This window comes from Kogia breviceps, chromosome 9 (assembly GCF_026419965.1).
Source record: "Kogia breviceps isolate mKogBre1 chromosome 9, mKogBre1 haplotype 1, whole genome shotgun sequence".
In the NCBI taxonomy this organism is placed as follows: Eukaryota; Metazoa; Chordata; class Mammalia; order Artiodactyla; family Physeteridae; genus Kogia; species Kogia breviceps.
The window spans coordinates 58,769,877-58,796,940 of record NC_081318.1 but is presented as its reverse complement, the minus strand read 5'-3'; the positions used below and the strand labels follow the sequence as shown (position 1 = coordinate 58,796,940).

General features: G+C 35.0%; 1 protein-coding gene across 17 annotated transcripts in view; it reads right to left on the bottom strand.

Annotated features, from left to right (window-relative positions):
* PPP1R9A (protein phosphatase 1 regulatory subunit 9A) overlaps positions 1-27,064 on the bottom strand; it is a 313,162-nt gene that overhangs the window by 127,568 nt on the left and 158,530 nt on the right. For all 17 annotated transcript variants that reach the window (XM_059073785.2, XM_059073788.2, XM_067042517.1 and 14 more), the window contains exons 3-5: positions 26,197-26,329; positions 19,899-20,019; positions 6,879-6,983 (exon numbers count right to left, since the gene is read on the bottom strand). In XM_059073785.2, coding sequence (XP_058929768.1) covers positions 6,879-6,983; positions 19,899-20,019; positions 26,197-26,329 — 359 coding nt within the window. The remainder of the gene's footprint in view (positions 1-6,878; positions 6,984-19,898; positions 20,020-26,196; positions 26,330-27,064) is intronic.

Sequence of the window (27,064 nt, the reverse complement as noted above, 5' to 3'; positions counted from 1 at the left end):
TATAAAATCCTGACCTCCAGAAGTGTTATATGACTTGATGTCAGAAAGCTGTTAAATACATTCACTGGGGATAAAAAGCATGAGTGCTTAGTGATTGAGCACAAGTAGCAGGTACTTTTCAGAAAGCATTTAAAGTTTAATGTGAATGGCACTGAAGAGCAAACATAAAATTTATTAGAAATTTCTCATACTGAAGCACAATCTCTTCTATAGCATCACTTTCCTATAACAGCTGCCTTTCAGTACTAGGAAGGCTGTCTGGGTTAAAGTCATCCTTGTTCCAGAGTTCACTCTTTCAAATGCTTTACAATTGTTACCATGTCTTTTAAAATTTTTCTATATTTTAGGCAAAAGTTTGTAGAATCTTTTATGTATAGAAGGAAAAATGTTTAGATCTCTCACCATCCAAAGGTCAGTCTTTCTTAAATAGTCTCAAGGTTTTCAGGGTTCTTAAGATAAGGTATGCAACATTAAACATAAATTATATTATGGTATAACATTAATCTGTCTGCCTGTCTATCCATCTGTCTGTCCATCCATCCAACTAGTTACTGATCACTACATAATAGGCAGCCTCTAAGATGGATTCAAGTAATCTCTGTTTTCTTATATTCATGTCTTGTGTAATTCTCTCCCGTTGAGTGTGGGATGGACTCGTTGACTCACTTTTATCAAACAAAATACAGAACTGATAGAATGTCACTTCAGCTTTATGAAAAGATGGCAGATTGAATCTTGGCTACTCCCTTGGATCACTCCTTCTGGGGAATCTAGTTTCCATGTTGTGAGGCATCCCTGTAGAGAGGCTCTCATGAGAAAGCTGGGAAGTGGATCACAGAAACTATGAGATAAAAAAAGTTTGCTGTTTCAAGTCGCTAAACTTGGGAGTAATATGTTATGCAACAATAGGTACACCAATTATGCCAGGTGCATAGTAGTAAATAAGATAGGTAACGCACCACTTAAAGCTACAGACCCAAAACCATGAGTTCTTAAAAGTTACGTTGCAAGTCTATGTTTGAATAAGGAAAAGAGTCCATACATAATAAAGAATTTTATATAGATATGTTTTTTCTGGTAAAAACTCAATAACAAAATATTTTAAAAATAAAGTATACAGCACAATAAAATCTACATATTGTTAATGAAATTGTTTGACTACATCTGCCTTTCTTAAAGAAACATGATCCTCCTTCCCAAATCACCATCACCTCAATATAAGTAGTTAGCATAGAACTTTTTAAGTTAATTTTAACTATTATCACACATTTTAAGAATCAGTTTTACTGAAGTCAAATTTATATACAACAAAATTTACCAAATTTAAATTGTATAATATGTTTTGACAAATATATATACAGTTGTATAACAAACACAATAACCACAATATAGAATATTTTGTCACCCCAAAAATGTTCCCTCTTTCTTCTTTGCAGTTTAAATGGATTCAAGCAGTGTAAAGCCTTTTGTGTCTGGCTTCTTACTCAATATAATAGTTTTGAGAGTCATACATGGTGCTAAATATATTGGCAGTTCATTCCTTTGTATTGCTAAGAAATATTTCATTGTATGGAATATAATACTATTTGTAGATGCATTTATCAGTTAAAGGACATTTGAGTTGTTTCCAGTTTGGAGCTTTTTTGAATAAAGCTCCTATGAATGTGCAAGTATGAGCCTTTGGGTAGATACATGTTTTTACTGCTCTTGAGTAAATAGCTAAGAGTAGAACTGCTGGTTGGTATGACAAGTGTATGTTTAACTATATAAGAACCTGTCAAACTGTTCTGCAAAGTGGCTGTGTTATTTTGCATTCCCACCAGAAATGAATGGATGTTATATTAAAATTGCTCTACATCCTTGTCAATGCACAATAGTATCAGTCTTTTAAATTTCAGCCATTCTAGTGGGTGTGTAGTTGTACCTCACTGTGGATTTAATTTGCATTTCTTCAATGATTAATGGTGTTGAGCAGCATTTCATGTGCTTAACTGTATATCGTCCTCAGTGAAGTGTCTCGTTAATTGATTTGCAGGTTTTCAACAGGGTTATATATCTTCTTATTGAATTATAAACAGTTCTTCTATCTTCTAAATAACAGAGCTTTATCAGATAATTGTTTAGCAAATATTAGTAGCTTGCTTTTTTATTTTAAGGGTATTTTTCAAACAAATGTTTTAAATTTTGATGGTTTAATTTATCATTTCTTTTTCTTAAATTTCTTGCTTTTTTTTTTTCGTACGCAGGCCTCTCACTGTTGTGGCCTCTCCCGTTGCGGAGTACAGGCTCCCGACACGCAGGCTCAGCGGCCATGGCTCACGGGCCCAGCCGCTCCGCGGCACGTGGGATCTTCCCAGACCGGGGCACGAACCCGAGTCCGCTGCATCGGCAGGCGGACTCTCAACCACTGCGCCACCAGGGAAGCCCAATTTCTTGCTTTTGTGTCCCAGAAGATCTTTGATTAACCCATGATCATACAATTTTTGCCTGTTTTCTAGAAATTTTATGGTTTCAGCTGTTGCACTAAGGTCTATGATCAATCTTGAGTAATTTTTGTGCACACTGTAGGATGAAGGTCAAGTTTTTTTATTTTAATGTGGTTTTCCAATTGTTCCAGCACTATTTGTTGAAAAGACTATAATTCCCCCCATTGAATTACCTTGGTGCATTGGTCAAAAATCAGTTGTTTATGTCTATGCAGGCCTATATTGGAACTGTCTATTCTGTTCCATTAATCTATATTTTTATCCTTATGCTTAAACCAGACTGCTGTAACTAGTGTAGTTTTCGGACAGTGGAAGTCCAACTTTGTTCTTTGTAAAAAAAAAAATGTTAATTTCTCCACTAAAGCCTGCTGAGATTTTCATTGTGATTGTGCTTTAATCTGCAGATTTGGGGGAAACTGAAATCTCAACACTATGAGAGTCCCGTACCACACAAAGACTTGGGCTTCTTGGTACCATGCCCATGCCCATGGTGGTTTAAAATCTGGAGATCAACAAGTCCTGTGAAACCCAGTGGAGGGATGATAACGAAGACTGTCTGATTCCTCCATGCCCGCTCCTTCAATGCTTATCTTCCTCCTGCTGTTGTTGTGGTACATCATTTCTGAGTATAACCTATTTGAGTCCTGTAAGTCCTTTCCCCAATCAATTACTTAAAGGAATTAACATGGTTAGCATAGTACTCACCATGATCTCACTATGATTACTTAGTTTTAAATGATATCAGTAAAATTGAGGAAATAATAATGGTTTACCAGTGCTTTCAGCCAGGCCTGGGCTTCTAATGTCTCAGGAATATAGCCTGGTTTGAGCTGAACCACTTCCTCACAGTGGCCTAATAACTCATATAAAAGATGTAGGGTTGAAAAACACGTATGCCCTTGGAAGTTATCATATTAAAATACTTGTCTTATAATTTCTCTGGTGTATCAAAAATGGCACACCAAGGAGGTTTTCATTAGTATTATTAGTTCACAAATTCAGGTGTAACAATTCAAAGTTTAACAAAATAAAGCAGACTATGGTCAGATAAAAAGTGATTCTTTATAAGTGTGGATGAAGTCAAAAGAACTTCATTGTGTGATTTTGATTTATATCCAAATGCTGGAACCAATTTCATATGCATTTCCAGGAAATAAATTTTAAAATCTATCTCCAATACTTAAAATATAATCACATCCAAATCTTAGCTTCAATTTCCTTAACACTATTAGTTTCTTATCTTTCCCCTTCCTGGCTCTTTAAAACCATGAGTTTTATACATTCCTTCCAGATCTGTGCTTAGTAGTTAGAAAAATTCAAACTAAATTTAGTGATTTTTCACATATTCCTTTAAAAAAATAAATTTTAGTAACCACTAAATGTGATAGCTAGCTCATCAATAAATAAGAAATATAGAACCATACATGTTTTAAACTCTCAGTTTAAAATGATTCATTAAAAATACGGGTCTAGGGCTTCCCTGGTGGCGCAGTGGTTGAGAGTCCGCCTGCCGATGCAGGGGATGCGGGTTCGTGCCCCGGTCCAGGAGGATCCCACATGCCGCGGAGCAGCTGGGCCCGTGAGCCATGGCCACTGGGCCTGCGCATATGGAGCCTGTGCTCCACGGCGGGAGAGGCCACAGCGGTGAGAGGGCCGCGTGCCACAAAAAAAAACGGGTCTAGTTTTTCTCCCATTGAGGAGCTCAGGCTCCGGACGCGCAGGCTCAGCGGCCATGGCTCACGGGCCCAGCCGCTCCGTGGTATGTTGGATCTTCCCGGACCGGGGCACGAACCCGCGTCCCCTGCATCGGCAGGCGGATTCTCAACCACTGCGCCACCAGGGAAGCCCACGGGTCTAGTTTTTGGATCTTGTTTTTGTATTAATATCTTATGAAGAACTACCACCTAAAATATATTCAGAGGATTCAAATATTATTTCTAATAAGTTAAAATTGAGAAAAGACTTCCTTGGTGGCACAGTGGTTAAGAATCTGCCTGCCAAGGCAGGGGACACGGGTTCGAGCTGTGGTCCGGGAAGATCCCACATGTCGCGGAGCAAAGGCCGAGCGCCACAACTCCTGAGCCTGCGCTCTAGAGCTGAGCCCACACGCCACAACTACTGAAGCCCGCATACCTAGAGCCCTGCTCCGCAACAAGAGAAGCCACCGCAATGAGAAGACCACGCACCGCAACAAAGAGTAGACCCTGTTCGCCACAACTAGAGAAAGCCCACGCACAGCAACGAAGACCCAATGCGGCCAAAAATAAATAAATAAATATTTTTTAAAAGACCCAATTAATTAAGGAAAGAAAAACCCAACTAATTAAGACCCTGAGTTATACAATTTCAATCAATTAAAACCTATGGTTAAATAATTTGGGAGAACAAAGGAAGCTAAGGGTCCCATTTTGATATCAAGATTTTTGCAAAGTGAATGAGGAAATTAAATGTATGCCTTTAAAAAATTAAAGGGGAATGTTCTGTAACCTCAAGGTCAAAAAAGTGGTATGAATGATGAATGCTACCAGGATGAAGAAATCACTAGGGGATAGGGAGATCAAGGAGGATTTCTTGAAGGGCAAAGGAGCTAAAATATGTTCCCCAAGATAAGTAGGTTGTAACCAGAAGACAGTATTTTAAACAGAAATAATGATAGAGAGAAAGGCACAAAAACAATAATTCACAAGTCATGTTTGAAGGATGATGACTACACTAGTAAGACTGTACTAGAGCATGAATATAGGGAGAGGTAAGAGAGAAGACTGAGGAAGAAAGACTTTTAATACCAGGATAAGAACTTAGATTCTGCACAGAATGGAGGGACATTGAAGGTTTCTAAAGAAGAGAGGGATATAACGAATGCAGAATTATTATTTCCACCCACAGGTCTTGGTTCTACTACTGGAGTTATGTAGAATGAGTCAATTCCTTTCTCAATGATAGCCCTAAAAACTGCTATTATGTTCTTCCATTAGGGATAAGGATGAGAAGGACAGATTAAAGAAGGGAGAGATTGAAATTATGAAACAGTTAAGCCATTTGCCATCTGTACAAGGCTTGAAATGAGCACAAAATTATGAAGAGAAAGAAAGGGATGGCTATGAGTTCATGTAACTACAAACTTTTTTTCCAATTGAGAAATGTTCTTATAAGTTGAACGTATTTCTTACTTTATTTCACTTTAAAATTCACTGCAGAGCATAATGAGCAGCTTCAAAACCAAGTTCTTCACTGACACAGAAAAGTGCTGTCTTAAGAAGAGACAGCAATTCTGCAGAGACAATCACATTTACTGAGGGGCTCACCCGTGCAGCTCTGAGAGTACATCAGACAGTTTTCCCTGCACTCTTTCCAATTATTTTACATACTTTTCTTAGGATGATGGGTATTCTTGAAGCATTAAAATAGCACACATAGAAGTCATTTAGGTTGTATTCTTTAAACATTCCTTTCATTGTTAAAGGATGTTTTCCAATTGAAAAACTCTAAATTATAAAACCTAAACCCATGCTTGTGCAACACAAAATATGCTGCAATAAAATCCTAATGTTACTCTCTTTATAGCAATACTAACTAATCGATATTTTCAGAATATTTGGCAGTTTCATTTTGATGATGATAACACTAAAACACTTTCATAATTACACACAGTAAATAATGTCCTCTTATGTGTTCCTTTATAGGATTTATGCAAAAGTATAAGGCATAAGTAATACTATATTAAAAAATAAGTACCCTATGACCAAATAAAATGGATTTCAAACCTTGACCTTAGTTGGCTCAGGACTACTTTATTTGTTTTCCAAGCTACAAATTTCAGGACCCTGGGGTTGGATATAAATTTAAGGTCCAAAATAATGTACCCTCTGTCCTATTAAGTTGGAAAAGTTATAGTTTACCAAAGATTAGTCCTTCCTGCTTCTTTAAAACAATAAAGAGATTTTAAAATGCATTTATTAACTTTAAATCATTCAGCCTGCTTGTCTAGTAACATGTATCACTGGATATATGTATCATCATTTTAATTTCAATTTACTGTATAACTGGTTTTATTGAAAGGATTTGGAGTTCTAAATTCATATTTATTGAGAAATTCTATCTTCCTACAAATTACTGCTATGTTAGCAATAAGACACACTAACATAGCTTGGTAATTAACCATATTGATTCACACTGTACACTTCATATCTTTGTGTCTTTCTAGAATACTATAATTTTTAGCTTTAAATTACATTTATGAACTAATTACAATAAAGAAGGAAACATTTTAAACTAAAGGCAAGTTTTTAGTATTTAGATAAAATTCTTCCTGTAATTATAGGTACAGTTAGAGAGAAAACTAAAATTCAACAAAATATCAAGTAACCGAATTGTACATCTCAAGCCACATACCTGACATTGCCCTTGGTGTTTCTGAGAACTGTTGCAGCAAAATTCTGTGTGACACCCACCAAGCTGATTCCATCCACTTCCACAATCTGGTCATTGACTTGTATTCTTTGGGAAGAGGGAAAAATATTACCCACAATTAGTTTTTCTGATAATATACTACCATTCCCAATATATGAGTTGATAAAATTGATTTTCAAGATACTCTTATTGATTCAAAATTTGTCTCCAAGCTCCAGATCTTAGTCAAAAGCTTAATGGTTTTGTTTTTTTTTTTGCGTTACGCGGGCCTCTCACTGTTGTGGCCTCTCCTGCTGCGGAGCACAGGCTCCGGACGCGCAGGCCCAGCGGCCATGGTCCATGGGCCCAGCCGCTCCGCGGCATGTGGGATCCCCCCAGACCGGGTCACGAACCCGTGTGCCCTGCATCGGCAGGCGGACTCTCAACCACTGCGCCACCAGGGAAGCCCAAGCTTTATGTTTTTTAAAAATTATTTTGAAAAACAGAAATAAGCAATGATAAGTGGAGAGATTCCGTTTATCCAACATCCATACTCCTATCACAAAGAATTGATAACTGTTAATGGATGACATATTTTAAACATGTTTTTAGCCCTTAATAAATCACATAAAACATAACAGATCCAACTGAAATACCTTTTGGGCCTCATACCTAACCCTCATCCCACCTCTCCTCCGCAAGGAAAAATATCACCAGGAATTACAAGGAATCCTTCCTATTCAAGTTGTATACTTGAATTATGTAATGCTCGTTAAGTGTATGTGTAATGCTCATAAGTGTATCTATATAGGTAGATAGATATACACACGTATATAAATGCACATATACACACACGCACATACATGAGTGTATGTGCGTGTGTGTATGTATATTTATTTATGTCTAGGAGCTATATATAGTATTATTGTAGTTTATCATATAATGCCTTTAAATTTATATACATGTTTTATATATACCATTTTTTATTCCTCAAAATGAAGTATTTCAATCATGGAGAAATGCAGAGGGAATTAGATAATAAACACTCATGTACCCAACACCCAACTTTATCAAATCCGGGCACTGCAATATTTGAGTCAGATTTTTTTCTAAAAAAAATATTACAAAAAAGCCAAAGCCCCTTTATTATTTGTCTTCAATTCTATTCCTTTCTCTGCTTCTACAGAAGTAACTATCATTAATTTTGATGCTTAGCCTTTCTACTGATGCTTTGAAATATAAATAATACATACACATGAATAGGCACAATATGTATACATCTGCAGTTTGTAAACATTATGAAATATACTTATATTTCTACAATTTAGTTTTCTTCACTCAACATTATACATGAGATTTATCCATGGTTATAAATACAATTCTAGCTAGTTCATTTTATTTTACTTAATTTAATTAAATTAATTAATTTATTTTTTGGATTGGCAGTGTTTTTATTCTCTTTTCTGATAGGTCTAAATAGGAAGCCAACTTAATGCAGAAGTTGGTAAGTGATAATGTTGCTAGTTCATTTTAACAAGCACGTAGTATTATCTTTCATGAATATTCTAAAATATATTCATCCATTATTTTGCAGATGGCTACTGTATTGTTTTGAATTTTAGCTATTATGAATACTGATGTAATAACTAATTTCGTATGTCTCCTTACATACATGTGTGAGTTTCTCCAGGATATATAGCTAGAAACAGAATTTCTGAGTCAAAGTACACAGGCATTTTCAACTTTAGCAAACTGACACATTTCAGTTCAAAATGCTTATACCAGTGCAAATTCCCAGCAGCACTGTAGAGAGGTTCTGAGTCTCTCCACACCCTCACCAATACTTGGTATATTCAGACCCTTTAAATACCACCAATCTTATAATTGTAAAAAGGTATCATGTGATTTTAATTGCATTTCCCTGATTATAGTGCGGTTCAATGTTTTTTCGTAAGTTTATGAGTCATAATGTCCCCTTCTGAAAACTGTTAGAACCTGTCTTTCACCAATCTTTGTTGAGTGTTTTTTCTCATGGATTTATATAAGATGTCTTTATCCTGTATACTAACACTTTCTTAATTAAATATGTTGCAAATATCTTTGGCCCAATCTGTAGCTCATCTTTTCACATTTTTGAGGGAAATGGTGGTTTCAAGAACAGTTTTTAAAAATATAATCATATTTTTAATTTTGGCTTTATATTAGGTAGTTTTTGTGTTTTATTTAAGGAATCCCTTTCTGCCTCAAGGTTATAAAAACATTCTATATTTTCTTCTAAAGGTCTTAAATTTTGCTTTTCTGTATTTTTAGTTATCCACCTGGAAATAACTTTTTATTATGATATGTCTTAACAATCTTTTTATTTTCCAAGTATATAACCAATCGGGTTAACAACATTTAATAGCCCACTTTTAATCCAATGAGTTGTACTGCTGCCCCTGTCAGGTTTCAAATGTGCATCAATGTGGTTTCGACTTGACTGTCTATTTTTGCACACTTACATTGTTTCATAATTATTTTTGACATTTCACAGGGTAATTCCCTTTATCTAGTTCATTGTCTTCAAAATTTTCTGAGCTCTTCTTGGGCTTCTTCTTTTCATAGTTTGTTTAGGATTTACTTGCCAAGTTCTCTAAAAACATTTGTTGGAGTTTTAATAAAATTATACTGATTTCTAAATTAGTTTGGGAAAAATTGAATCTTTATCATATTGATTCTTCCCATCAATAAAAATTAAGTGCTACTATAATTATCTTGAGCAGATGTTGTATATATCACATGTTGTTGCTATGTATTAAGAAAAGTTATTTAAAGCTTGGAAATAAAAACCAAAAGAGAGGCAATATGTTATGTACATACATTATTAAACAGACCCAACCAAGGATAATTTGAGGGAATGTATTTTAATTGATCCACTGTTTTAAAAATTGATTAAAAGTCTTAGACATACTAAAGTAGAATGTTAATTTGTAGACTTTTGTCCTAAATAAAGTCAGATACTTTTCTTCCGTTATTAAAGACAATCCCAGAGGTCATGGTTTATTTCCCTGTAGAATATTAACTGGTTTTGTATCTATCTTAGCAATATTATTCTAACATTACTTTATTAACTTGCATGAAACATCTACTCCTAAAGTGTTCTTTGAACCACACTTACCATCTCACTGGTGCTTTCATTAATTAGTGAGTTGAATAAAGTCTGATACATGTACGTTTTATATTTATGAAAGTCATCTGTTAAACTCTGAATATTAGCCTGTAATAGCTTTGGAGTTTCCATAAGAGGCCAGAGTGGATTCACAAAACTAATTCAACTGTGTTACCACAGAAATGCATTCATGGACTTTTGTTTGGTCCCCAGAGTTAGTCTAAAGCAGCAACAGAACTTTATCTTTGCTATCATGCTTTTCTCTAATTCAGTACTTTTGACTTTTTTTTTCTTGGTTCTTGGCCATGTTGGTTCTGGACCTAGTTTGCACTAGATAACAGCGACATCAACAACAACAACAATAAATAATTCCCCACTGGTAGAAGAAATGATTGGGAGTGTAATTTCATAATCTGACCATTTGAGACTTCTAATGGGATTATGGGAATCTGTTACCTCCCATGTGAGAGAAGATAAAGAATTTGAGTTGCTATCCTTTAATGTCTTTGTCTATTTGTGAGCTCAAACTATTTCATTAAAAATATTCATGAACACTAGAAAGCAAAAAGCCCTTTGAATCTTGACCAGTGAGTTTTTTGTTTCTTGGATTACCTAACCTGTTTCTGAAGTTGCAGAACTGAGTGTACAAATTCTCTGTGCTGCTGTAATTGAGAGAAGCCATGATCTCACTGCATGCGTATGAAGTATGTTCCTAACTTAGAAGGGTATTAATAAACTAAATTATAAAGCCTCTTAAATTAAAGGAGTGATAATCTAATTGGTTCATAGAGAATAATAAGCACTTTCATAAATCTTATATTTTAGTATCTAATGAGAGTTTAAATGTGCTAGACGTTTAAGAAAAAAACCCTTCTTGGAGATTCTGCTAGAAGCTCAGAAGTATTTTCATATAAGAGACCAAGTTCATGTAATAAAAGTGAGTCTTTGGACAAATAAGACTAACTAAATAATTTTGGTTTAAAATACCTATCTATGTTTTCTCCATGATTTTGTAAAGGTGTGGGTTTGTATTTTTCTGAAGAGACCAGTTAATCTGAACTTCCTAAAATTCTGATACAAATACTGATCAGATAAATTAAGTACCCCTACATAAAGTTTAAAAAGCATAAAAAATATAAAATTGTGCTCAACTAAACTGAATAATACTAACAAATTTTTATATCAATAGTAATTATGTTTTATAGAGTGTCAGCTTAAAACATGATTTCCAAGATTCTTAGTTATTTCCAAAACCTTGGTCATAGAGCTTTTAATATATACAACTCTCCTTATGTTAAAATGTTACAAAGTTACTATAACTTTGCATCATGTTAATGAACGTGTTTATCCTTGCACTTTAAGAATATGTAAAAATAGTACATGTGGCTGTAGAAAATTGTATTTGTTAGTCTGCTAAATTCTTGTGTATGATAGGTGATTATTATCAACTTCCTATCTACGAGTGAAGGTTGTTTCTAGAAGGTGGTTAGGTAGACTATGAGTTAAATTTAAAATGAGTAATTAAGACTATGCTAACAGCAATAGCAATAGAAAAAAATATGAGTAGGTAAGGTAATGGAATGAATTTGTTTTTCAAGAGAATGAATAGCAGTTTAGTCCAAAAGTATCAGCCTGTTTTAGAATATGAAAGAACATAATGAAGATCAAAACTTGAGTGCGTGGAGCAAGTTGAGGAAGGTTTAAAGAAGCGATTATTATTTGCCTTGGTTTATACCATGTGGGGCCAGAAAGATGCTATAAAATGTGCTGCATTTTGACAAAACTTACTTAGTTTTGAAGGACCTATTCAAAATATAATTTAGAAGAAAAGAGGGTAGTTCTTCTACTACCAGAGTTACATAGAACGAGTCAATTCCTTCCTCCATGATAGCCCTTCATATATTTGAGAACTACTATTATCTTCCTCCATTAGGGGTAAAGGAAGAGAAGGACAGTGAAGAGAGAGACTGAAATCATGAGACAGTTAAGAAGCCATTTGCCATTTGTACAGTTTGAAATGATAACAGCACAAAATTATGAATGAGAGCTCCTTTTACTTCACATTCTCATCAGCATTCATGTTGATAGCATTTTAGATTTTGGCCATTCTAATAGGTATCTAGTGGTATTTATCATGGTTTTAATTTGCAGTAACTCATAGATTGGGAGAAAAATTTTAAATATCATATACCTTATATGGGGCTGATATTTAGAATATTATAAAGAATAGTTACAACCCAATAATAAAAAGACAAACAACCCAACTTAAAAATAAGTCAAAGAAAAATATTCAATACCATATGATCTCACTTATATGTGGAATCTAAAAAACAAAACAAACAAACAAAACAAGAAAACCCACCAGCTCACAGATACAGATTTGTGGTTGCCAGAGAGTAGGTGATGGGGGATGGGCAGACTGGGTGATGGGATGGGGGTTAAATGATACAAACTTCCAGCTATAAAATAAATACGTCATGGGGATGTAATATACAGAATTGTGACTATAGTTAATAATATTGTAGTGCTTATTTGAAAGTTGCCAAGAGAGTAGATCTTAAAAGTCCTCATCACAAGAAAAAAAATTTTGTAGCTACATCTGGTGATGGAATGTTAACTAGACTTATTGTGGTGATCATTTCACAGTGTATATAAATATAATATCGTACACCTGAAACTAATATAATGTTGTATGTCAATTATACCTCAATTTCAAAAAGTGAGAAAGCATCTGAATAGGCATTTCACAAAAGGCAAATAAGCATATGAAGAAGGTGCTCAACATCATTAGCCATCAGGGGAATATAAATCAAAACTAAAATAAAACCCCTCTTCACACCTACTAAGATGGTTATGATCAAAAGACAGGTAGTACCTGAAACTAACACAAAATTGTCAATCAACTATACTCCAGTATAAAATAAATTTTTTTTAAAAAGACAGATCTTAACTTTAAATGGAGGATAACCTATAAATATATTGATTCACTATGTTGTACACCTGAAACTACTATAATATTGTACATCAACTATACTTCAATTAAAAAATAAAGACAGATTACAAGTTTTCATAAGATGTGGAGAAACTGTAACCCACATAAATTACTGGTAGCAATATAACATGATGCAGTTGCTTTGGAAAACCATCCAGCAGTTCTCCAAAAGGTTAAACATAGCATTACCATATGACTCAGAAATTCCACTCCTAATTACATACTCAAGAGAAATGAAATCATGGCCACACAAAATTTGTACATGAATGTTCAAAGCAACATTATTCAAGATAGCCAAAAAGTAAAAACAATCCAAATATCCATCAACTGGTGCCAGAATAAATAAAATGTGGCATACGCATTCAATGGAATATTATTTGGCAATAAAATGAAATGAAATTTGATAGCCACAACATGAATGAACCTTGAAAATATTATACTAGTGAAAAAAGTCATCACAAAAGATCACGTTATATGATTACATTTATATTAAATGTCCAGAAGAGGCAAATCTCTACAGACAGAAAGTAGATTAGTGCCTAGGAGGGAGGAGGGGAGAGATATATTTTTCAAATTTGCACAAAAGTACAATATGAGCTAGCAGTGGCCATGCCATGCTGGATAGGATAGTCTAGGGCACTAGTTCCCAAATTGCCTAACTGCAATGGAATAATGGAGCAATTCTGAAAATTAAAGATTCCTCAAGTTGCACCTCCTCCAAAATTCTCATTCAGAAGGTACAGAGTAAAGCACAGGATAGACATTTGTTTTTCAATTTTGTCTATTATGAATAAAGTTGCCATTCACATATAAGTCTTTATGTAGACATACATTTTCATTTCTTAGAAAATACCAACAAGTAGAATTGCTGGCTTGAAAGGTAAAGTATACGTTAAACTTTAAAAGAACTGTCAAACTGTTTTCCTAAGTAGCTATAAAATTTTATGTTCCCACAAGCTATGTAGGAGTGTTCCATTTCTCCACATCCTTGCTAACATTTTATATTGTCAGCATTCTTATCTTTAGCCATTCTAGTAGATGTGGTATCTCACTGCAGTTTTAATCTGTATTCTCTAATGACTAATGATGTTGACCATTTTTTCATATGCTATTGACCATTCATATACTTTTTTCTTCAAAATAACTGTTCAAATCTTTCATCTGTATTTTTAAAATTGAGCTGTGGTTCTTTTGTTATTGAGTTGTAAGTGTTCTTCATATTCTTGACACAAGTCCTCACATGAATGTTTAACAAATATTTTTTCTTCTCTATATAGCTTCCCTTTATCATTTCATGACTGTGCCTCTCAAAGAACAAAAGTTTTGATTTTAATAATGTTCAGTTTATCAATTTTTTCTTTGATGGCCCATGCTTTGAGTCCTGTCTCAAAAATCTTTACTTAATGGTAGGACACAAAGATTTTCACCTATGTATTCTCTTAGAGATTTCATGGTTTGAACTCTTATGTCTAGACCTATGATTAATTTTGAGTTAATTTGTATATGGAGTGAGGTAAGGTTTGTGGTTCAGTTTTTTTGTTTTTCCATATGGATATCTAATTCTTTTTTTAATTTTTATTTTATATTGGAGTATAGTTAACAATGTTGTGTTAGTTTCAGGTGTACAGTGAAGTGATTCAGTTATACACTGAAGCTGTATCTATTGTTTTTCAAATTCTTTTCCCATTTAGGTTATTACAGAATATTGGATATCTAATTCTTGTAGGACTATTTGTTGATTGTACATTTTACCACTGAATTATCATGGCACTTTTATTGAAAGTCACCTACTATATCTGTCTCAATCCTTTCCTTACTTTCTATTCTATTCACTGATCTCTGTTTCTATTTTTATACCAATATCACATGGTCTTGGTTACAGAAGTATTGTAGTAAGTCTTGAGAAAGGTAAGGTTAGTCCTCTAACTTTATTCTTTTTTCAGAATTGTTATTCTAGATCCTTTGCATTTCCATATGCATTTTGGAACCAGCTAGTCAATTTCTACCCAAAAAAAAGAAAAAAAAGAAGTCTCCTGAGATTTTTATTGTATTTCTTTGAACCTACAGATAAATATGGGGACATCTGACTTCTTAACAATGTTAAGCCTTCTATTCTATAAACACTGTTAAGTTCTCTATTTATTTATCTAACCAAATATCACATTACCATCATTCCAAATATCATCTCAACATTTTTCATTTTTATCCAACAACATCCTCACAAAACTAAAAGCTCTAAGATAAGCCATACCCTGAAAAGACTGTTCACATTTGTGCTTTTGTACCTTTTACAAAATATTTGCCAAAAATCCCTTCTCTACCCTCTCAAAAATCCTTCTCCTAAAGGCCCAGCTCTTCTCTTTGAGCAATTATCTGCTTATCCAAGCCTAATGATGTTTTTCATTCTTGAACTTCTTCTAGATCTTGTATTTTATACCCCCACTTAATGTTGCATGCTACCAGATATTGTTTGATACACCTTTTAAAATTCTTTTGGACTTTTAAATTGAACTCTAGTTGATTTACAATATTGTGTTAGCTCCAGGTGTACAGCCAAGTGATTCAGTTATATATGTAGATAGATAGATAGATAGATAGATAGATAGATAGATAGATAGATAGATAGATTTAACAATGAATCCAGGGATACACCACACACATAACATGATGACAAACAATTAAACACAAATGCATGTGCTACAGTCTATTACATTTAAGGGTACACAGACCAAGAGTTCAGCTGGGCTCAACTAATGGCAGTTAAATGGTTTCATTGAGGAACTGGACACTAAGCCTTGAAGTAGAAGGTAATAAAATGTTGAGAAAAATATGATGCTGGGTAGGGTGAAGAGGATGAAAGGAAATGTGGTGGTAAGAAAAGAACCTGAACCTTGGAATGCTCAGATCTAAATTTCAATCCCAAAGCTTTCACTTACTGATAATCTAAAAGAAGTCGCGACTGCTGTTTCCTCATCTCTATGTTGTTAATATTGTTAAATTTGTGTGATGTAGAGAAACACAGAAAGGAATTACTGAAAGATAGAAAAAGAAAAGAAGGAGAAAGTAGATGGCAGACTGGGAGTGAAAGTTTCTGCAAAGGAGCCTTGGAAAGAGAGAAAGAAATCTGAGGTAAAGTAAACCCAGACCTAGCCTCCTATCTTGCAAGCATAGTGAACATTAAGAATGAATAAGGGAGATGGATGGCTTGAGCTATAGAGTCCCAGACTTTGGTAGTAAACAACTCCAAATTTATAAAACCAGAAAAGCAATGAGTATTTGAAGAAAAGATGATGGATTGGGGGGAAAAATGCCACTTAAAATGCACACCATTACCAATAAGGTAGAACAAACTTACAACCATTTTCCTGATACTGGATGGGGGTTAGAAAGGGATATCCTATCTAAATGTATGTAGCATGCAAAATATTAAATGTAAATTAATGATACTATACCTATTACAGCAAAATTTTAAAATGTGTAATTGATAGTCTCTTTCTTTACAATGCATTTTGATTGTTTTATTTCAGCAAAAGTTTGTTTATTTATATGCTTTCACTCATTTACCTCATACCACAGTTTTCTTAATCCTGTTTTCTATAAAACCTTAAGTTTCTTCAACTATGAATTCCTGAAACAATTAATCCTTAGTTTAGATAGAAAAGGTCTACTATAACTACCATGTATGCTGGTTGTAAAGATCAGCAAAAATCGTATGTAAAAGGATTAGTGCAGTAACTGACATATCATACAGCCTTAATATACTGTAGTTTTAGTAGTTATTATTTTGACTCAGATGTGCAAGGAGGTTGGGGAAGGAAACTAACAGAGACAAAAATGTACTTTTCCTGAGTAAAGTAGAGAGTATGTACTTAAGAAATAACACTGGTATCCAATGTCAACAAGATCCTGGGTTATGACTGGCAAAAAATGGAGAGCAACTATATGCTGTTATTCAGAAGGGCTACACAAACAAAGTGACAGTTGCAGAAGAATAATCTTGTGACCAGGATAAGGATAAACTGGGAAAGATCAGCTGAAAGAAGCCCACAGACACAAGGAATAAGAGAAAGACCTGGCCCAGAGATGTGGCCCAGAGAATGAACACAAAAGAAGAATCTGAGGGACATTCCAAAGAAAAAAAGAATAGAAAACATATCCACACAAGAATGGCATTATACTAATCATACTGTTTTGTAAATTGTTAATACAATATCTTTCTATATCAGTAAATATACATAACGAAACTTTAAAAAATTATTGATTGGAGGCAGCAACAAGTGTTCCTTTTGTAGTTTTTTAATACTGATACCTTTTAAATAGCAAACATTAAAATACTATGCAAATGAGCATACCCATAATGGTCGTAATAATAGTGTAATAATTTATTGGGTTGGCCCAAAAGTTCATTCAGGTTTTTCCATAACATCTTACGGAAAACCCGAATGAACTTTTGGGCCAATCCAATAAAAGCTGTGAACACTGCCATAGGTGTAATAATGTGACCACTTATTTTCAAGTACACACACACACACACACACACACACACACACACACACACTCAGTTTTCATATAAAATGAAAGATATGGAAAAGATCTCTAAAGTCCCTCTGACCACCAAAATCTTATGATTCTGTACCTATTTCATACATCTTTCTATAGTTTTTCATAAGACTTCCCATAATAACTATTTTTAATAAATTTCAAGCTTATGCCTACTTCAGTCAAGAACAGCTTCATACACAAACAGCACTGTGGAAGGTTTTTTACTTATATACGCTTATTTAATGCATACAACAATCCTGCAATGTAGAAACCTGAAAATTAAGTAATTTGTTCAATATCCCTTAGCTGGTAAGTAGAGGGTATGAAATTAAGACTCCTGGTCACATGATCCCAAAGAGTCTGCTCATTTCATTACATCAAGTTGTCTTCTTTAATATATTCACTGAGGCATTTATTAAGCATCTATTATAACAACAGCAGGATTACTGTACTAGGTAAACATTCATTTAGAAGGATTGAGGAAATGCACACTGGGACTGATAAAGCAAAGTTCTCATGTCAGTGTAAATATTATAACTACACAGGAGAACAAATCAGTAAATAGGTTAATAGAAAACAAACCTAATTTTAAAAATGTGTGACAGAAAAACAAATAGTTCTGAGTTTAGAACAATGGGAATTGACTAACTGATGAATACAAAATTATCTACTTTTTTGTTTTTTAATCAATTTGTAGTTTGGTTTGGCTTTGTGGCTCATTTACTTGAGAGGTGATTTATAATAATTTAATATGTTTGAATATTAACAGTAAGAATTATCTCCTATCACTTTAGAATGACTTAAGTTTTTAATAAAGCATGAAAAGAAAAGATACAGATTTTACAAACAAATTTTAGATCCTTGGAAGAAAGGTTCTAAATTAATAATAGGAAATATTTACTACTACCATTATATAATTCATTGAAGGGGCAAAGAGGTTATTTCCTTAACTACTTTGAAAAGGAGGAAGACTTAATAAATTACTTTTAAACACAAAATATTAATATCCCACTTTCTTTGGTTTTTTTTGCGGTACGTGGGCCTCTCACTGTTGTGGCCTCTCCCATCGCGGAGCACAGGCTCTGGACGCGCAGGCTCAGCGGCCATGGCTCACGGGCCCAGCCGCTCCGCAGCATGTGGGATCTTCCCGGACCGGGTCACGAACCCGTGTCCGCTGCATCGGCAGGCGGACTCTCAACCACTGCACCACCAGGGAAGCCCCCCACTTTCTTTGTTTTAAGTGTGATAAATATTCAGTCAGCTGAACATTCACTCAAAACATTCATTTCAGACCTTTTCTGTTCAAGTGTTAACGGGGATACAAATAAGGCTACTGGCTAAGATGTGGTCCCTAACCACATAGAAAGAGATGGTACTGAAGGTGTGGCTTTCTATTTAAATAAATCAATTTAGTTCCTCTTGGGAAACATCTGTGTATATAAATATGTTTTTAAAATTATGAAACAAATAATACTACTATTGGTCTCATTGGAGATTTACAAATGATTTTCAACATGGTTTATTATTTCTGGATAAACTGGTTGAGTGATACATACTTAAACCCTGAAAAAAATCAAAGCCAGTTATTCAATGTTCCTAAAAAAAATAAGATGACATTTCTTTGAATTTGGCACTCATATTTTTGAGTCTACTTTTACTTCTATTTCTGTTTCAGCCCCAACTTGATGCATCAGGAGCCTAGGGTCAGAATTAATTAAATATTTAAAGATACTTGTAGCTTGAGATGAAAAGCTAAGACATAAAACAATGACCATCTGATGCTCTGCTGTGCATTCAAATTACCCAAGGTGGATGTTTAACCCTCTCCTAGAGATTTTAATTCCAGATTTAGGTGGCACTCAAGGACCTGTGTTTTTAGACAGAACACATTTTGAGAGACACTGATCTCCAGAATTACCAACATTGCAGAATTAGTTCCTATTTTCCCTCCTACCTCTGTCATTTTCAGAAGTGCCAGAACTATTATTATTTGTTTTGATATCTCTGAAGTGAAAACTATATGCTGATCTCCACAGTACATATTCTTAAATGATACACATCCATGATTCTGCTTATCTTCCATTGGCTAGATAGATGAATGGATAGATAGAAAGGTAAACAGATACAGATAACAGATCCATCCACCTAATTATCTAATATACATTAAAGAAATGTATTCTGCCTGCGAATGAGAAAGTAATTCAAGTGTTTTAACATTTTCCACATCTGAGACACACTCTGAAATTCTGTTCTAAAAAGTCAAAAGAAAGCTACCATTGAAAGAAATTCCCAGAAACATTTCCTAGGAGATTTGAGTTATTAACAACAGTAGTTGGCTTACCTGCCATCTCGCTGAGCAGCACCACCTTCCGTCACTGTCTTCACAAATATTCCCAGCTTTTCAAGTCCAGCATCTGCTCCAACACCCATTCCAATAATACTTATACCAAGTCCATCCTCATCTATGAAAAAGGAAAAAAAAATGAAACAACCTAAGTTTTACACTCATCCACAATTAGCTGCTGAGATCTATTTGCTGCTTTTAATTTTGTTCTTTGTGAACTATATTGATATGCTTCCTTTGACAGAAGTTTTATTCTATGCTGGGGAGCAAGAATGTCAAATTAGACCCCTCAAAAGGCTCATTAGTTTAGTCTGATTTTACTACTGCCAGTGGCTCTTCCATTGTGATCCCTCAAAAAGGTAATAATTTGGTTATTGAGCAATCAATCTGCCTGCCTAAATAATATAATATTTTTAAACACAGACCATACATACTCAAACATATATATATTATTTAAATAAATGTGATCATAATATATCTGGAATTTCCCTTTTATTTATTTATTTATTTTTTGCTGTATGCGGGCCTCTCACTGTTGTGGCCTCTCCCGCTGCAGAGCACAGGCTGCGGACACACAGACTCAGTGGCCATGGTTCACAGGCCCAGCCGCTCTGTGGCACGTGGGATCATCCCAGACTGGGGCGCAAACCCGTGTCCCCTGCATCAGCAGGCGGACTCAACCACTGCGCCACCAGGGAAGCCCCTATGCAGTTTTCTTTTCTTTTTTACTTGGTCCATATTCCCATTCATGTTAATAAGATGGTATGTGTCTCTCAGTACTTTCCTCTGTCCTACTATACAAGCATATAAACGTATCATCAGATACGATACATACATTATATGCATATAATTAAATATACATATTATATATGGCTTAACTTTCCTTATTTTTTTTACACAAACAAGATCATATTATACCTACTTCTCTCTGCAGCTTACTTTTCTAATCCAATGATACCTCATGGATATCAACTTACATAGCCTTAAATCATTTATAAAGCATATTTCATGGTGAGAAGCTGTCGTAACTTATCCAACCATTTTTCTACTAACAGGCATTCACTTGTTTCCATTTTATTGGCGCTTTGAACAATACTGACAAACACGTTTTTTAATTCACTTACAAATCCATATTTCCAATTCTCTTCTCTGTGAACACATATATTTTAACATTAATGAAATAAAAGATACACTATTTGCATTCCACATGTTTTGGTTAACATTCAGAGTTATTTTCTGATAGTCTCAAAGTCTTTATAATAATGGTGTATTAGCTGCATAAAAAATAGATGGTATTAGCTAGTCAGTAGTGGTGGAGTGTTAAAGGAAAACGGGCTCACGTGCTCAATAGAATATTGATGCTTTTAAAAGCCTTTTTAGCAATAACCTTTAATTTGCTAAGTATTCCCAACTAGTAATTTTTTGAATAAGGTTCATCTCATTGATTATTAGTTACTGCCAGCATCTGCTTTAAGTATTTCTAAGTACAACTCATAATCCTACATCTTTATTCTACATATGTTTAAAAATATCTCATTTGGCAAAAGTGATGTGTTTGCTCCGCTGTGTGCTAAAGAAAAGCTATGCAGAGTGCTCTCCCTGGAGGAGATGTTTGATGTGATCGCCAGCTGAAGGCACATCCTCATTGATACTAGGCATAGGTATCTAGTGTGAGAACTGCTGACTAAATGAGTGATCACTGGAGACTTTCCTTCCTTCCTTACATTTAGAATATTTGCACACGTCATTTCCCATATTTATTACATTCTCATCGTTTCCTCAGTATAGACATTCATGTTCATCAACAGGCATTCTCCTGCTAAAAACTTTCCTACATTCATTACAGTTTTAGAGTTTCTCCCCAGAATGAGTTTTCTTACCCACGTGAAGGTTAGATCTGTGCGAAGGCTCTTCCTCATTGGTTACACATATAAAATTTCTTCTCTCCCACATGAATTCTCTTATGTATATAAAGGTTAGCTGTATTGCTGAATTATTGCACATATTCATCATATTCATAGGGTTTCTCTAGAGTGTGAATTTGTTCATGTTGATAAAGAGATGAATGATGACCAAAAGCCTTCCCAGTGTTTACATTCAAAGTTTTTTTTTTTTCTTCCTCCAGTGTGTTTGCTCTTGTGTAGTTTAAGAGATGATCTCTGTAGACTTTTCCACATTGAAAAAAATATCATAGGGTTTCTTTCCTGTATGAAATCTCTGGTGTATATTAAGTATTAGCTGAATTCTTATTCATATTCATTGTATTTATAGGACTTTTTCTTCATTATGAATTATCACGTGTCAAGCCAATGTTGAGTTCCCATACTCAGTATATTGAAAGGGCTCCCCTCAAATGTTGATTCTCTGTACTATCATGCCATTAAATATAATAGTTACTTCCTGCAAATAACCTGCATGAAAATTATATCTGAGTTTTTAAATCCATTTTCCCTGCCTGGACTCAGGCTTTAGTAAAATTATCTTCCTTCCTTCCATAGCTCCTCTTGATGCTCTAACTGCAAAATTACTCAGATTTGCAAAGCTGAAAACCCAACTGTGGGCAAAACTATTATATTAGCTTGAGCCATCCTCAATTCCATTGCAGACCACATGAAAGACATGGTGATAACCGAAGGAAAATTAAAGAAAGACTACAATCAACCCACAGAGACCAGGTGACTAACCTCATCTCTGTACAGCTTCTTTGAGATGTCAAGCATGGGTGAAGTCCAAGCCACAACATCAAGGCCCTGATTCTTGTGGTTGCACCATCAAGAACCCAGCAGCCATCCTGTATTCCTCTGTATATACTCTCCTGGGAACAGGCAGAGCACTAAGTAGGCAAAGCAGCCAGGACAAGATGGAAACGACTATAAGGCTGTGTTAGCAAGATGTTATCACCACCCTCTGGAGCTCAGAGCTTATTTTCTCTACCAGGAAAAAAAATCTCATGTTAGTTCAGCATTCCCCTCATTGCTAGTGAGATTTGAGCTTGCATTCACATGAACTTGGGCCATTAGATTTCCTCTGAAGTAAAGTGCCAATTTTTCTAATGAGTTTTGCTTGACTCTTTTTTCCTCATCATTTCCGAAGTCACTTAGAATATTATAGCTATTAACTCCATGTCATCTATAATGAATATTTCCCCCTTCAAATGTATCACTTATCTCTTGGCTTTGTTTGACAATATTGCCTTTAAGAGTTTAAAATTTTGGATGAGTAAATTGACCCATCTTTTCTTTTATAATTTCTGATTTTCCATTTTGGTTAAGCCCCTCCTCCCACAAGCTCAGATGATAAATGTAGACATAAATTTTCATCAAATATCTTTGTCATTTTAAATATTTTATTATTTAATTCATGTAGAGTTATTTTTATTTATGATATAATGAAAATGATGTTTTCTAACTTAATACTCTTTCAGATAGATGCTTTATGCCAGAACAATTTGTAAAGCACCCTGTTTTACTTCTAAATTAGAGTATCTTATGTGTCATGTTATTAAATTCTCATGCACACTAACATCTTTCCCTGAACCTTGTATTTTGCTCCACTGATCAACTGCTGTATGTATACAATTCGTTCTGATTATAGAGGCTTTACATTACATTCAGATATGTGGGAAGTTAAATCCTTTCACATTCTTTTCCATACTTCCCTTAGGTCTGTATTTTTCCATATAAAATTTAGTATTGTATTACACAATCCCCTCTAACAATGAAACTCTGATGGCAGTTCTACTTGAACCGCATTAAATTTATTTATTAATTTATAGGTATAGAAGACAGAATAGGAGAGACTTTCCTATACTAAGTCTTCTCATCCAAGTATACAGAATATCTATTTGCTCAGATCTTGTATCTTTAATAGCTATAATACAACTTTTACAGCTTTAATAGCTACAAAACGACAATGATATATTACTTCACATCTGTTACAATGACTATCATCAAAAAGATAAGAGATAACAAGTGTTGGGAAGGATGGGGAGGAAAGAGAACTCTTGTGCACTCTTGGTGGGAATGTAAATTTCTGGAGACACTATGTAAAACAGTATGGAGATTCCTCAAAAAATTAAAAATAACTACTTCATTTAGTTCTCTTCTAGTTTAATTTTTCTAGTTTAACTTTTACTATGAAATGTAGCATACAAACAAAAGAGTTTATAAAAACATTTACCTATAAAACATTGTGTAAAACAAAAATAAAGCAAACATTCATGTGCTAACAAAGACAGAAAACATTATAAATACCCCAAAAGCCCACTATGTAAGCCTCCCTGAAATCATAACTCTTCCTTTGGTAACCATTATCCTAAACATGGTGCTAACCATTCCTTCCTTTTCTTAATACTACTTTTTAAAGCTACTTATTTGTGTACTTCTAAGCAATATGCTGTTTAATTTTTCCTGGCTTTTAAATTTAAATAAATGGAATTGTACTGAATGGCTTCTTCTGTGATTTGCTTCCCACCCCCCCTCAATTTCATGTTTGTAAGAATCGTAACACACTGCTACATGGAACTGTGGCTCTTTCATTTTTACTGCTGAGTAATATTTTATGGGATAGATATGCTACAATTTATATACCTTTTCCTATCATTGATGATTACTCAGATTGCTCTCAATTTTGCTATTGTAAGCAATACAATGGCCCACAGCCAAATCCAGCTGTCTTTGTATGGGCCATAAGCTAAGGATGATTTTTACATTTTTAAATGGATGAAAAGTGTAGCTTCACTCTTACATTCTCTTTAATCTCAAATGAAAGTGCCTTTTATAGGAACAATTATTGGCTAGTGATGTTTAGTGTAATAATTGGTATTCTTTATATATTTTTCATCCAAGCAACTTTTTGTTTCTTTTTTTGCAGTACGCGGGCCTCTCACTGCTGTGGCCTCTCCCCCTGCAGAGAACAGGCTCTGGACGCACAGGCTCAGCAGCCATGGCTCACGGGCCCAGCCGCTCCGCGGCACGTGGGATTTGGGAGGTTCCCAAATGCCGCGGTGCGGCTGGGCCCGTGAGCCATGGCCGCTGAGCCTGTGGGCCAGTGCTCCGCAACGGGAGAGGCCACAACAGTGAGAGGCCCGCGTACAGCAAAAAAAAAAAAAAAAAAAAAAAAAAAAAGAATATCTTTATATATATATATATATATATATATATATATATATATATATATATATTTATTTAATTTATTTATTTTTGGCCGTGTTGGGTCTTCACTGCTGTGCGCAAGCTTTTCTCTAGTTGCAGCGAGCGGCGGCCACTCTTCGTTGCGGTGCGCGGGCTTCTCATTGCAGTGGCTTCTCTTGTTGCGGAGCATGGGCTCTAGGCGCGTAGGCTTCAGTAGGTGTGGCTCATGGGCTCTAGAGCACAGGCTCAGTAGTTGTGGCGCATGGGCTTGGCTGCTCTGCAGCATGTGGGATCTTCTCAGACCAGGGCTCGAACCTGTGTCCTCTTCGTTGGCAGGTGGATTCGCAACCACTGCATCACCAGGAAAGCCCTAAGAACGTCTTTTTAAAGCCACACTTGAACATCTTTATTTGGTTTCTTTGCTTTTTTTTGTTATTCAAGTTGTCATCTGTTTGTTCTGCTTTTTTCCAAAGCTCTCTGAGATGTGCTATTTTTCTGTTCATTAGGTCCTAGTTCAGTTCCCAGGTCATGATTTATGATGGTAAACACAGCAGGCTCTGGTCCCGTAGGTCCCCAGTTACTGTAGCAGGCAGTCTGTGATTCCAGGGAGAAATCAGGAGCAAGGCCCTCTGCTCCTGTCCTCCCTGCTTTCCTTTAGCTTTCTCCCCTCAGAGATGAAGAGGATTCCACTGTCTTCATTCCAAAAATCTACCATTTTCTAAAGGCCCAGCACTCCCCCTATCTACTACATTCAGAATCTAATCATGACCACTCTCCCTCCACCAAAAAAACCCCCAAACAACCACCTGCCCCAAGCTCTCACTTACGGCAGCTCTCTCTGGACTCCTCACCTGCACCAGCGCTTTGCAGGAGTACCAAGAAAACATCAGGCCTCATTCACACCTCCCTACTCCTAGTCGCCAATCCAGCCAACTAAAGTAGATGGGTTTTAGTGGGGTGGGTAAGGGAGGAGTCTTTCAATCCACCACCTATACAGAATTCATATAAACTATTTTTGAAATTTAATAAATAAAACCCTCCATGAGAAATAAAGCTTTATCAAATCCTTAGGGGGGAAAAAGGCTATACTTAGGGAAAATAAAGTCATTTCTACATTATTAACATAGCAATATAATATTATTAACATTGTAGAGCTCACATACCTTTCTCTAGTTCCACTGGGAAAAGTTCCAGCTTTTCTACACGCTTTTCAAGTTCATACTCGGCTGAAGCAGCCACAGGGTCAACTTCATCATTTCTCCTGTCATAGTCTTCATTGGAGTATGTGCTGAAGACCTGTAGTAAGATATCAACAAAAAGATGAAAATCCAGAAAAGACAGTTTTCTTGATTAAAAAAAAAAATCTGCTACATATCCAAAACTACGTTAAGTTAAAAATTTTGTACGAAGAATTTCTTCTAAACAACTATTTTGTCATAAAATCAACTGAGATGTTAAGAAAAGGAAAACTGAATCAGAATAAAAATAACTTACTAATTTAAAAAATGTACCACTTTTAATAATGTGAGAGACAACATTAGCCACAGAATACATTATAGCAACATTTATCACTTTTTATAGAATCAGTGTATACCATATTAGCTGCAATAAAATTAAGGTAAAGCATCTTGAAGCTACTGAAGCAAATACCCACATTGAACCCATTTCACGCTATGACCTATACAAGCCCTGATGTTGCAGTGTGCTGGTACTAGAATTATATTTCAAACACAGAATCATTGAAACTGACTTCTATTCTATTCTGTACTGAGCTATGTTAAGCTCTCATTTGTCATCTCTCATTTTACTTCCATGTAGATATAAGTTAAATCCTCATTGAACCTTTTAATGAAATGACTATCAAAATATTGCTCAAGAGCTGCAGACCAAACAGGATATTTTTTTTTTTTGCTATCTTTTTTTTTTTAACATCTTTATTTGAGTATAACTGTTTTACAATAGTGTGTTAGTTTCTCTTTTACAACAAAGTGAATCAGTTATACATATACATATGTTCCCGTAACTCTTCCC